This window comes from Mytilus trossulus, chromosome 2, assembly GCF_036588685.1.
Source record: "Mytilus trossulus isolate FHL-02 chromosome 2, PNRI_Mtr1.1.1.hap1, whole genome shotgun sequence".
Taxonomy (NCBI): domain Eukaryota; kingdom Metazoa; phylum Mollusca; class Bivalvia; order Mytilida; family Mytilidae; genus Mytilus; species Mytilus trossulus.
In genome coordinates, this window is record NC_086374.1 from 73920559 (window position 1) to 73934631 (window position 14073).

The window sequence follows — 14073 nt, forward strand, 5'->3', positions numbered from 1 at the left end:
ATCTAAAGTATGCGAAACTATATTCATGTATATGACAGAAAAGAGGAATATTCTAGTTTTTATTTGAAAGTATTTTCATAATTTTTGAGACATAACGTCAACGGCTCATGCAATTAGTATATATACAGTATAACAAAAAAGAAGCATACTATACAGTAAATATAACTTAATACAATTTGTAAATGTTATTTTTATTCAAGTTTACTTACTATCCAGAAAAAGAACACAAATGCAACAGAAAACTTCAAGAATAAATATTATATCAAACAAACTTGAGCTCAAAATAAACATCGAGGAAATGAAAGTCCTGTCAATCAACGACCAATCAAATAAAATTTCAATAAAGATTGGATCCTTAAACATCGAGGAAATATAAGAAGGTACATACCTAGGCAGTGTAATAAGCAGTGATAATGAGAATACCAAAGACATCAAATCAAGACTGAGTAAAGCTAGAACATCTTTCTGTCAACTCAAACCAATCTGGAAATCGTCATCCCTTGCCAGAAAAAACAAAACTTTAAATTTACAACAGCAATTTCGTAACCGGCAAGGGAAAAAGGGGAAGACCAGAAGAAACATGGAGAAGAAAAGTGGAAAGCCAGATAAAGGAGGTCGGGGTGTCATGGCGAGAAGTAGAGAAGAGAGCAAAAGACAGAGTGTTATGGAGAGAGCTAGTGTCGGCCTTATGTACATCAAAGCACGAAGAGGATTTAGTAGTAAGTAATTTTTAATCAAATACCTGAAATTAACATCATAGATAACAGAATTACATTGTTGTACGCCAGACTCATGTTTTTATACAAAAGACTCATCAGTGATACTCGAATAAAAAAAGTTCGAGGTCAAATAAAGTTCAAGTTTAAAGAACTTTTATGATCCACAATTCCAAACGATTTTGCCAATACAGCAAAATAAGGGTTTCCATTCTTGAGATGGAAAATGTTAACTCAAAACTCTTTACTCTTCCAGAGTGCATGTCCAAAATACAAAACTAAAGACTGAGCAAAACCTGGTGTGGTCTCGTGTGATTCGGAAGGGTGAGCAAATCCTGCTCCAGATTTGGCTCGGGTCGTGTTGCTCAGGTAGAAATACACAGTTAGGAAAAACACCCACTTAAAATTGACCCTCATAAGTTTTAAACACCCTCTTTCCCTTCCTTTCTAACAAATAAGGGTTAATATTTGTATTATGCATATGTATATTTATAGAAAGAAAATCTTCCATAAATTTTATTTGTAATGGTTATAATGATGAAATATAATCTCTTTTTGTTGTCACCATGGCAACAATCTGTATTTATTATGATACAAAATATTGAAAAAAGGGGGATGATCATGTCACAAAAGTTTCCAAAATCTGGTCCAAAGAAAAATTTCAATCAATTAATACAGTGATACCTTTCGGGAAACCATAGGCATATATCTATCAAGAGGTAAAAAAAATCATAAGCATTTCAGCTCGTTTTTCCATAAAATTGAATTGAAAAGATCGAGCGTCAAATCTTTGTTGATAAACACTACAATAATTTATTGATCTTTGGGCGGTAGGGATAGCAAGATGCGGACTGCCAAACAGAAAAATGCCCTATAAAACTACGGGTCGCCGAATGGGACTCTTGTGGTTTTGTACAAAATTCAATTCTGTCATAACAAAATCATTTTTGTCTTACAAAACTATGTGCTACAGACTTGTTTTATGAGAACTTCAATTTTGTGATGACAAAATTCATTTGTGTAGACAAAAATTAGTTTTTGTCATGACAAAATTCATTTTTGTAGACAAAATTCATATTTGTCATGACAAAAGTCAATTTTGTCTAAAAGGTATGCAAATATAATCATATTTGCATACAAAATTGACTTTTGTTACCTGATATTGAAATTAAATCACAAAAGTCAATTGTGTGAGATAAGATTCAATTTTGTGATACAAAATTAAATTTAGTGAGACAAAATTGACTTTTGTGAGACAAAATTGACTTTTGTGAGACAAAATTGACTTTTGTGAGACAAAATTGACTTTTGTGAAACAAAATTAACTTTTGTGAGCTAAATTAACTTTTGTGGACAAAATTCAATTTTGTCAATTTTGTTGAGACAAAAGTCAATTTTGTTAATTTTGTTGAGACATAAGTCAATTTTGTCAATTTTGTTGAGACAAAAATCAATTTTGTCAATTTTGTTGAAACAAAAAACAATTTTGTCAATTTTGTTGAGACAAAAGTCAATTTTGTCAATTTTGTTGAGACAAAAGTCAATTTTGTCAATTTTGTTGAGACAAAAGGTCAATTTTATGACGACAAAATTCATTTTTGTTACGACAAAATTCATTTTTGTGACGACAAAATTGACTTTCGTAAGACAAAAATCAATTTTGTTGAGACAAAATTCAATTTTGTCAATTTTGTTGAGACAAAAGTAAATTTTGTCAATTTTGTTGAGACAAAAGTCAATTGGTTTGAGACAAAAGTCAATTTTGTCAATTTTGTTGAGACAAAAGTCAATTTTGTCAATTTTGTTGAGACAAAAGTCAATTTTGTCTCATAAAAGTCAATTTTGTCTCACAAAAGTCAATTTTGTCTCATAAAAGTCAATTTTATCTCACAAAAGTCAATTTTGTCTCACAAAAGTCAATTTTGTCTCACAAAAGTCAATTTTGTGTAACAAAAGTCGATTTTGTATGCAAATTAGGTCACAGAATCCAAACTAAACTAATTTGAATACAAAATTGACTTTTGTCGCCCAATTTGCAAATTAGGTAACAAAACTCAAGTCTGTGTAACAAAAATGAATTTTGTCATGACAAAAGTGACTTTTGTCCGCTGATAGATAATTTTGTATGACAAAATTTTAAATTTGTAGTATGATACAAATTTTGTTAAACTGAATTCATTTTTGTTGAACAAAAGTCACTTTTGTCAGTACAAAATTGAATTTCGAGTACAAAACCACAAGAGTCCCATTCGGCGCCCCGTATAAAACATGCTTAAAACTATTTAAATGTTCACTAAGAAGGATATATTATTCTTCAATTATTTAATAATCAATTTTATTGTACAAACACTTTCATATTTAAAAAGTTCACCATAGCCATAAAGCGAAACTTAACTTATAACTGTTTATTGCTACCTCATGTAAGTACAAACCCGGTAATACGTTTAATTCGATATGTCACATTCTGGAAAAGGGGACAGGATAATAGTGAATACATAAGAAACATAATCGTTATCATCTGTGAAACGAATATTCTGTAACGGTCAACCAACTCGAGATGGCGTCCGTTAAACTAACGAAGGTATGATTCCAAATTTACTACTTGGAACTATCTATTTAATACCTTTCTTATGAGCAGAAACCCTCAATCAAGGAAATCATGAAGGGAAATAAAACCCCTGTATTATCGTATTAACTGGGAGATATATACTCCGTATGCATGCGATGCTGGTATGTTGCTTCAAAGAAATGAAACGTTCACATTTTAGAAGCTGAAATCATCTCTTTTGTCGTACAGTGTGTTAACATCCGACCCTTCTTGTCAATTTAAAGATGTAAGTCAAGATTTGAGGCAGACTGTTACTTTTGTATCATTAAATGGTGTTTGCCTTTTCGGTTGTTATTATGTTTGACCATGGTGCTGTCTGTTATCATTGCACTTATTTATTAGTTATATCTATTTTCCTTTGAAAGAATATAAAACATGTAAAGAAGTTTTATAAACTATTTGTCCTGAAAATATTTCAGATTGATATTATAAAGAAGGGTATGCTTTTTATTGTAGCAATAGCGTAATAATTTCAACACAACCGAAAATGATACTAGTAGTGTGTTATCAAATTGTTTAAAAATGTTTTCTCATTAATGATTACAAATTGAACTCATTGCCATTGACCTTCTCAGTTAGAGAAATGACAGGACCATTAAACTCATACAACTGACAATATTCTAATTATAGTAGATAAAGTTAAAGCTACGGTTACATTTACATTCAAAGACACATAATTTATGCAACGCAACACATACATATAACGATTCCGCAATTTCAATCTATTGACAACATTTCAAATATAAAACATTTTATTCTATTGCACTGAGTATCAAAACTAGACCACACTAATATTTTGATTTTGAAAGTGTAGTCAGACCTATTTTAAATTTTAAGTAGGCGACAGACTTTTTGTCCTTTTCCATCAAACAGTGAAGAATCGAACCATCATCCTGATTCTGTAATATGCGTATCAAAAGTTCATCCTCAGCAACACTTTCCCCTATAAATGTTATATCTACATATTCTGTAGGATATAAACATATATCGGTAATGAAATGCTGAAGCTTACCACATAAAGCAGCACCGGTTATTGCATCAAGACAAAGTTTGGTATACACAGATTGGTGGGTGTGCATATAGCTATCAAGATCGCTGTATCTTATTTTTGTTCTCCATTGGAAACAATCATTTGGAAATTCTACAGGAACGGATTTAGATCGCAAACCATCTGGTAAATTATTCAATCTATTCACTTTTGGAGCACTATACTTATGCCTAAACCACTTTGGAAGTTCAATTGGTTTACGTAAAGATCTGTCTGCGGCAACAAGCTTAGCGGCTCTTTCAAGCAAAACCGTATGTGTCTCGGCATCTTTTATAACTGTATTCCATACATACGACTTCCCTCCCTCTTCTCCTGGTTCTATTTGATGACTTATGTGTAATTTATATTTTGATTGAGGATAAGTAAAAATCGGCTTGTTTAACCTCAAAATTTGACGCTTCTGAAAAAAGAGTGTATTTTCCTTCGCGGCCATTTGAAAGTTCATACTCAATGAGATTTTTCCAATAGATAATCCGCTTGAAACAAAATCTGATATAGACCATGGCGACCAAAACCCTGTAATTAGGCAAAGATTAAATACTATTAGTCTAACTGTGATAAAAGTATTAAGGAGGAATTGGAAAATAGATCTCTTTTAGGTTTAAGTACAGTTCTTCCTAAGGACCATGCAAATTAAAAAAATTATGATACAAGATGTTCTGTAATTTTATTATAAGTTTACATTTTTTTGAAGAAGAAGTATAATAAATGATATATTAAAAATTGTACTGCAATAAAAATGCACAACACCTACTTTTTTACATGAGATTCCTTCATGGTATTTCAGCCATTTTCCCATTGGATTGTACAGTGAAAATTCGTTTTAATTTATTCCACAAATTTCATTTGAAATGGCTGATCAAAACATGTAAAAAAAACCATTTTATTTGTAATGCTTATTTTCAAATAAATATTTAAATGATATATCTGGTGGTAAGTGAGTTTCCCTTGTCGTAGCTCTAGCTCAAATAAAAAAAAGTACACGAGTATTTCCTACCTGTTCTATCGTCAAAATTATACATTTGTCCCTCAACCATAACTGTGGTCGTGTCAGCATCATCTTGCAACACTGTAACAACGGGCATCACTTTAGTGTATGGTCAAAACTGTATGTATGTATAATGAATTTATAATAGTTTCGCCTATGTCCTTTGTACGTCTAATTTATATAGTACATTTATAAGGCAATGCTAAGATAATTTCAAGTTTAAATTTACACAAAAAGGGGCGCATAAATACCAAAGACGTACAAAACCTTACCAATTTATATATGCGTAATATTCATCTTTGAGGACCTGTGTTGAGAATTCTTCAGAAAACGAAAAACAGCTCCCAAATCTTTACAGTACACACTCAGGTAGTGAGATTTAGCGGATCCGTTCGGACTAAATACAGTTAATTTTTGTATCTGTGTCACGAAATCTTCAATTTGACTCCAGCAAAAGAATTGAAAATTCTATTTTTTTAACTGCCATCCAATGTGATTTCACTACAACCTTATAACGATCTCAGGTACAGAACATGATCTTGATTTAAGATTTAAATTAGTGTGGCCTTATCGATGTACTATCTACAATATTTAGGTACATGTATGGAAATTAATAGAAAAGGTGCATTAAGTAGAACGTTACATTTATGTGTATTTATGATACACCATCTAACACATAAAGGACACTATATAGCATAAAAATGCCTGTTGTTACTGTGTTAAAGGATGATGCAAAATCAACTAAAGTCAGGGTTGAGGGACAAATCTATAATTTTGATGACAGAACAGGTACTATGTTTAAAACGTAATTTAAATGTTTAATTTTGATAGAACAGGCCTATGTAGAAAATATTTAAATAAACGGTATCAATTGAAATGCACAAGATGGCTTTTTGCGCATTTTGACAAATAATATCTATTCTGTGATGCTCGAGTTTATGTAATATCGACTCAAATTTTGAGCAGCAAATTTTGGACAAGGGTTGGAATTCTCTGAAACGTCGCACGATACTGGTGTCACCTAACGTTACACACTCAAAGACGTAAGACAAAATAAAAACGTTGGAATGCATGTTGTTCAGATGGCTTTTTACAATAAATTTTAAAGGATTGATTTTTTTTCCTAAGAAAGGATTATTTATTTTTCTTAGAAAAAAGATGTTAAGCTTTAGTTTTATTAACAAATAAAAAATAAAAAAGTAACTTGAATTGAAACCATTTAAGTATATACATTTTAAGTATAAAGGTGCCAGACCACCAATTAAAAATCCCTATCTGTTCAACCAAATTTTGCAATTTTCACAGCTTTCTAAATATTTTACCTTAAGTTTAACTTCATAGAAACCAGGTATATCCTGAATTGTACATGTATCAGCATTCTACATGCCAATTTTCACTATACCTTTAAAGCCTTCTAACAAATTAACTGACCATCAAACAGAGATACTCAAAAAAACAAACCTGGTTTTCTGAAAATCTAAAATTAGTATACTATGGAGCGCATTAATCCTCAATTTTTAATGCAAACTCATAGACAAGTAAATTTTGGCTCAAAATGATCTAGATATATGTCTCTTTCACCAAAAGTTTCATTTCTGCATATTTGTTGGTTAGTTTAAGTAAACAAGTACATCAAAAGCACTATTTTGTGTCAGAGTAGGGCTACTTTTACGTTCTAAATTGGAGGGAGTAATTGGTGGTCTGACACCTAAAGGCAATCGATTCTTTTTTATGGATAAACTATGCACTGCATATGCATTAATTTTTGCACTCCAGAATGTCAAGGCTAAAGGACTAAATCATATCTAGCATGGCAGTTCTGCACAAATATGTGCAAGGAAATTAGCGGGAACAATTATTATAGCTGTTTTTTTTTTTGTATCTGTAATATGTATTATAGCGGATCCGACTATTATAGTCCGGAAAACACTTCAGTTTCGCGAGGAAATCTCTCTCCCCACCCCTTTATTATGAATCGGTAGAGCTTCAACATAAAACATTAGTTTTAAAGTTTTCTTATTAAGCAACAAAATGAAATAGCCGTATTCCAAATCGTCTGTGAAACTCACAATCATGACAAATAGACGAAACGTTCAAGCATATTTTATTAAATAACGTCAAAATCGTATGTGGGGACATTGTATCGGACATTTTAGTTTTATCTGATATCTCGTATATTAGATTTAAGTTATGGGAATTTAATATCAAAATAGAGATACTTTTTTGTACTTTTATCCATTATAAAACAAATTATGTAGCGAATTGCACTGTATTAAATAAACATCATGAAAAAAACAGAAAACGTAACCCTACGTTTAATTTGGTTTGAAGGGGACAAAATGTCGGACATTACTAATCAACTCGAATAAAAAGAATTTGTTTTAAAAATTCCTGATTATTCCATGAGGCGAGAGTGTGATCTTTGTACAAAATACTAGTGTAAGAATTATTTACTTCCGACATGGGGATTGCTCTTGAATTCCCTTTTTGGGACAATTTTAAAAAAATTACGGCAACCTTTCGTGCAAGGGACACATAATTTTTATCATCTTGGTCCCTTTTTTTTTTTTTTTTTTTTTTTTTATATATTTCCGTCTTTTCGAGAGAGAAAAATCGACATTGCGTCATCGCCCACATATAAATTGCTTGTTCTAGACATTTTTATATCGTTTGGTAACAATATTTATGTTTTTTACTGTATTCAGAATTTCACAAAACTAAAAGTGTAACGCGGGACAAGGAAATCATATTGCAAAATAAAGGTTTTATTGAGTTTAAATTAATGAAAATAGTCTGTTATATATACAAACTTGCAATAATCTGAAAGAAGAGTTTAAAAGCTTTAAAATGATATACAACACTTTATAATATCATTTTTTATGTTTAAATATTAAGAAGATGAATGTGTCTTGTCCATGATTTCACCAAAGTAACACCAGTAGCGTGCGACGTTTCTCTATAATTTGGCACTCAAACCTGCCTTTTTGTTTTAAGTAGTTATTTTGTCATGTTTTTTGTCGGTTTCACTTCGACTTGATATGAATTCTTATTGGTATCAACCGCTTCTTTGTAGTGTATATAAAACAGCAAATATAATACCACACTTTTATATTATATCCGTTTTTCAAGAATATAATTAGGTGCCTTTAATTTGAATTCCATAAACTAAGATCGGTCAAGTCAAGTTTTCAATATTGAACGGTAACACTAGTAAAGTAACTTGAGTACTAGTATATACTTATTTACTCTCTGAATTATATAATTATAATTCGAGTTCATTGGCTGTTGACCACGGTTTTAATTTTTACAGAACTGGGTCGATGCCAATTTTGAAATTTTGAATGAAGAAACTTAGGTTTAAACTATCCCAAGCATTTTTTCCCTCATTTTTGATATAAAAAAAAACAAGTGTAACAAGTTTATTTTATTTATTTTATGGCTGCTTGCTCGGCTTTAACTTTCGATTTAGACAATATGAAAATTTTATTGTGGTACACAGTACCGAAACAAAAGGTTCAATTCAATTCTATCCGTGGAGTTTAATTTGTAGCTTGTAAAAAACATTAAACAAGTCATTTTTCCTGTTTTGGTGAATTGTGTTCTAAAAAAGTACTGAGGCTGTGAAAACTACAGGAAAATTTGATAAATAGGTTTTTGGCCTTCCATGTTTGCGTGTTTTACATAACTTCTGTGTATTTATATTGTATAGCCTTCTTAGCTGTGGCATGTATGTACTATGAATATGAAAAAAAATTCAAAAAATCAATAAAGGCGAATCGGATAATGTGATTTCAGTTCTAACTTCTTTGATTTATACACTTATATATTGATCTCTTTGATTTATACTTATATATTGACCTAACCATGTCCCAGAGTTTTTCGTCTATGCTTAATGTTGTTGTAATTTTTATATTGCAGGTTTCTGGTCTCCATGGTCTTTATCGGATTTTGTCGTTGGCGTATCTAACGTAGATAATATATCACCAGTGTCGGACTATATGAGGGCAGACGTAGAAAATACACCCGTGTTTCAAAAGCGTCAAATTATGAGGTTTAATCTAAATATCTTTACTTATTCAAAACTGAAATTTAAATTTCATATCATACACCAAATAGAGCCAGGGGAAAATGGCGGAACGTCTTACGTATGGAATTCAGTTGTAAAAGACGTCGAAAGTCAGACTGTTTTACTTGAAAGAGCCGTCAAACTTGTAACTATAGACAGAACTTCACGTAAAGCAGTGGAACTTCCAACGTGGTTTAGACAGAAGTACCATGATCCGAATCCTAAAATGAAAAGATTAAACGATTTACCAGATAGTTTCAAAACGATATTGAATCCTCCTGATTTTCCTCCTGATTGTTACCAATGGAAGACAACAGTACGATACAGCGACCTCGATTTCAATATGCACACACACCAATCTGTGTATACAAAATTTTGTTTAGATGCCATAACTAGTGCTGCTCTAAAGAGTAAACTTCAATATTTCAATACAGACATTTGTTTTTATCCATTAGAATCCGTCGATATAACATTTATAGGAGAAAGTTTTGCGGGGGATGAACTTTTAGTTAATATACAACAGGATACGTCCGACCAGACGATTTTTCGCTGTTTGATCGAAAACAACAGAAAACCTGTCACCTACTTAGTATTTAAATTCGGACTGACAACTCTTTCAGCATCAAAACTTTAGGAAACGTTTGTGTGTTTTCATTTTATATGACAAATTGTATACTTAACTATTTTTACAAACTGGTATGTCACCAGGCATACCAGACAAAAATATCATGCATGAAAAAACTAGTGTTTGATACCCTTTCTTTTTTAGTAAATAAAGGCAATAGTGGTATACTGCTGTTCAAAATTCATAAATCTATTGAGGAAAAACAAATCCGGGTTACAAACTAAAAATGAGGGAAACCCATCAAATATAAGAGCAGAACCACGACACATCAGAAACATAACACTAAAATGTAACACACACAGAAACGAACTATAATATAATAATGGCCATTTTTCTGACTTGGTACAGGGCATTTTAAGAAACAATGGTGTGTTGAACCTGGTTTTGAGGCTAGCCAAACCTCCCGCTTTCATAGCAGTGTTAAACATAACATTAAAATGACAACATTATAGGACTGCGATACAAATAAATGGGAGAACATACAGGACAGAGAAACACACAAATTATAGCAGCTATCAAAAGGTACCAGGCCTATAATGTAACACATCAGACGCGCGTCAATAATGTCAATAACCCACATGTTTTCATTCAAATGTTTATGGTTCATTGTAAGTTTCTCTCGTTTTATACAATCATATTTTGCTGTGGAAAATAGAAAACTGAATTCAAATTAATGGTTAACCGTTAGTATCCTTCTCTAATTGTATGCAAAACAATAATGCCATTGTTCGAAATTATTCTATCATAATCAAACGATGTAATTAATTTCATCCATGAATTTATTTTACACCAGGTATATTTTCAAAACGTTTCTTTGCTATTACCATTTGACTATTACTACTGTTTGTATAAGTGTTTAAGATCAATTCAGAGTAGATTGGATATGTCACAGATTTTGATAAAAATTTCCATAGAATTTTGGCTAGCCGTTCTTCAACAGAAAACGGGAAAATAATGCGTTTATCTGTTTATTTTTTTGTAATATAACTGATTAAATTCTTTAAAAAGTAGGTGAACATTTGTAGGGAAAGCACATATGTTTTTCTTTCAAAATTATGTTGTTGATACACATATTTTCGTTTGATAATGTTAAACATATAAAAGAGTCACTTATTTTTAAAGAATCAGTTCAATGCTTGCTGATTATAATTATAATAAGGTTCTAAATCCGAATAGTGCATTAGTTTGGTCTGTTTAGTTTAACTAATACAGAGTAATGACTCTTTATTTTTTGAAAGAAGATATTGTAAATTGTGTGATAACTGGTATATTAGTTGTTATTGATTGATAAAGGTGCACATAAATGGGTCAATACTAGATAGTTATTATTCAAACACATTTGAAATTCACTATTTCGTTAGACGTATTTGATCGCATTAGCCTTAGGTTTCTATTTTTTTTTAACATTAATCATAAAATATCTCATTCATAAAACAAAATTACGATAGAAACCACCAAAATTAAATGCATTAAAACTGTTTAAGTGAAGACCTGAAATCAGAAAGATACATTTTTTTAATAAGCCTAAAATAATTTTGATTGTAATTACAAATAGTTACAAAACTATCAAAGAGGGACGAAAGATACCAGAGGGACAGTCATACTCATAAATCGAAAATAAACTGACAACGCCATGGCTCAAAATGAAAAAGACGAACAACTTTTTCCATTTCTGTGTAGAAAACTAAAGACTAAGCAACACCATATGATCATAATTACTTAATCTTTAAGTAACATATCATTCTACATCTATATAGGTTAAAACGGCCACATTTCTATTTGTACATTATTTCAGTTCCCGGCGGTATCATCAGCTCAGTAGTTAGTACTTTTGTACTTTCAAATTGGTACTGACAACTGACATGATAAAAACGAACCTTTATAAATTTCCGTGTTTATGAATTTTGAAATTATATAAAAGCTTAGGTTTCAACTCCACCAAGTAAAGTTGGTGTTCTAAGGATTTGGCTATTATTTAAGGTAATATTCAATGCATAACTGGTCAACTGTTTAGGTTTTCATCTTTGATTTTTGAATGTTCTGTTTTGAGCTAAAGGTAAATCCAGAAAAGCGCTTCGGACGCATTAAATCTATAACTTGTTTTCATTTTTTATTCTATTTTGCAAATCGAATGTTGGACGGTATGCTAGAATAAGTTCATATTAAGCTGAGTTTAACAAATGTAATCTTGCGTTACCGCAGAAGAAATTACAGATACCACAGGCAACTACTAAGTTCATTCATGTTAGAACATCATATATTATCATTATATATACATGTATATCATACTGTACGCAAATATTAAATATTTAACCTTGTTTTACCTTTTATTCGATGTAAGCTCATCAAGGATAGCAACATTAGAATTGTGTAGACTGAATCGAGTTTTGTTAACAATAAAAAATCACATGCAGTGACGATCGACTCGTGAAAATTATAAAGGCAAAACAAGTACAAAATTGAATAGCCTCAAGAACTTATAAAGGGTTTGCCAAGTACATCTATTCCTATTTTTAACAATTCATACAGAGTCAAAGAGAAAATATACGGACGAGGATAGCACTGCCATGCTGGACTTTTAAATTGACAACATATTTGTTGAATTTGGAGGTTTGGTCTTCCAACAGACTATTGGAATCCCAATGGGGACCAATTACGCTCCTCTACTTGCCGATTTGTTTTTATATTCATATGATGCAGAATTTATCCAAAGGCTTGTACAGAAAGGAGAAAAGAAATTGGCCCAGTCTTTTAATTTCAACTTTCGGTATATTGATGATGTACTGTCTCTTAATAATAATATATATTCTGTGATCACTTACATTTGAAATTAATGATACTACCGACACAGATAAATCTTCATATCTAGACCTTTTTCTCGAAAAAACTACTGATGGTAGGTTGAATACCAAAGTTTACTACAAACGCGATGATTTTAATTTTCCTATAGTCAACTTTCCATTTCTGTGAAGCAACATCACAGCGGCACCAGCATATAGAGTATATGTGTCTCAATTGATACGTTACTCTAGAGCTAGCTCAAAGTACGTTGATTTTGTTGAAAGAGGAAAACTACTTTCTCAAAGTTGGTAACATAGGGCTATGAATCAATCAAATTAAGGTCATCACTCAAGAAATTTTACGGTCGCCATCATGAGCTGATTGGCCATTATGACAAAAGTGTGTCAGAAGTCATATCTGATATTCTTCCTCAGTCATAATAACCTTCCATCATTACCGAAATGAACAAAGAAATAACACGACGGGTGCCGCATACGGTACAGGAAATGCTTACCCTTCCGGAGCACATGATTTCACTCCCGATTTTTAGTGGAGTTCGTGTTGTTTCTAATCATCATTTATAACTGTTGATGTAAATGTCCTTTGGTCTTTGTTTACTCCTTGCTTTTGATTTTTATTGTCTTCTTAGTATTTGAAAAAAAATAAAGACTTGTAGTCCGTTCATTTATGATTTAACATTACAAATCATTGATAATTAATGCCAACACAGAAGTGTTGACGTTGGGCTGGTTATACCCTCTGAAAGGAAACCTCCAACAGCAGTGTCATTGACACATTGGTAGAACTGACACATTGATGGATAATTATATACATAAACTTTAGTTCTGACATATTTTAAATGGCAATGGCTACATATACAGCTATATCAAATTATCCCAATTTAGTTAAAAGGGTGGCTTCCTGGAGTAGTTAGCAGATTTCTATCCTAAATTGTCGGAATGTTTTTCCTTTTCCAAGTTAATGATTATTCTGTTTTACCTGAATTGTTAAAGTTTAATATCTGTGTTTTACTTAATCGCTATTTGGTCTAGATAGGTAGCAGGAGATGTTTTATCGGACGTTCTCATTTTTCAGTAGAAACATATTGTTTGTCCGTTAGTTTGGTGTTTACATATCTCAATGGTAGCGTTATGTCAGTTAATAGTTATTTAAAAATTTTCCCTTTATACGGATTTATCTACAAGGGGTACCGAAAATACAAAACTGTTTTGGAGGGCTAT

The 14073-nt window shown here is 31.5% G+C and overlaps 2 protein-coding genes across 3 annotated transcripts; one reads left to right on the plus strand and one right to left on the minus strand.

Annotated features, from left to right (window-relative positions):
* Nucleotides 1-4053: 4053 nt before the first annotated feature.
* Nucleotides 4054-5518, minus strand: LOC134705394 (uncharacterized). The gene is made up of 2 exons (XM_063564132.1): nucleotides 5370-5518; nucleotides 4054-4888 (listed from the first exon to the last, which is right to left on the minus strand). Exons 1-2 carry the CDS (start codon nucleotides 5455-5457, stop codon nucleotides 4113-4115), a joined length of 864 nt encoding a protein of 287 aa, XP_063420202.1. The 5' UTR covers nucleotides 5458-5518; the 3' UTR covers nucleotides 4054-4112.
* Nucleotides 5519-5962: 444 nt separating this feature from the next.
* On the plus strand, nucleotides 5963-11067 carry LOC134705395 (uncharacterized). Of its 2 annotated transcripts, none has more exons than XM_063564134.1 (2): nucleotides 5963-6165; nucleotides 9279-11067. In XM_063564134.1, exons 1-2 carry the CDS (start codon nucleotides 6087-6089, stop codon nucleotides 10058-10060), a joined length of 861 nt encoding a protein of 286 aa, XP_063420204.1. In that variant the 5' UTR covers nucleotides 5963-6086; the 3' UTR covers nucleotides 10061-11067. The 2 variants fall into 2 exon arrangements, with proteins under 2 accessions (XP_063420204.1, XP_063420203.1); XM_063564133.1 differs by having other exon boundaries at nucleotides 5968-6149.
* The last annotated feature ends 3006 nt before the right edge of the window (nucleotides 11068-14073 follow it).

Excerpts from the sequence above, each read along its gene's own strand:
- LOC134705394 (XM_063564132.1), bottom strand. The coding sequence starts at position 5,457 with ATGCCCGTTGTTACAGTGTTGCAAGATGATGCTGACACGACCACAGTT. Across the intron at positions 4,889-5,369 it reads TAATTTTGACGATAGAACAG|GGTTTTGGTCGCCATGGTCT; the intron begins GTAGGAAATACT and ends GCCTAATTACAG.
- LOC134705395 (XM_063564133.1), top strand. The coding sequence starts at position 6,062 with ATGCCTGTTGTTACTGTGTTAAAGGATGATGCAAAATCAACTAAAGTC. Across the intron at positions 6,150-9,278 it reads TAATTTTGATGACAGAACAG|GTTTCTGGTCTCCATGGTCT; the intron begins GTACTATGTTTA and ends TTTATATTGCAG.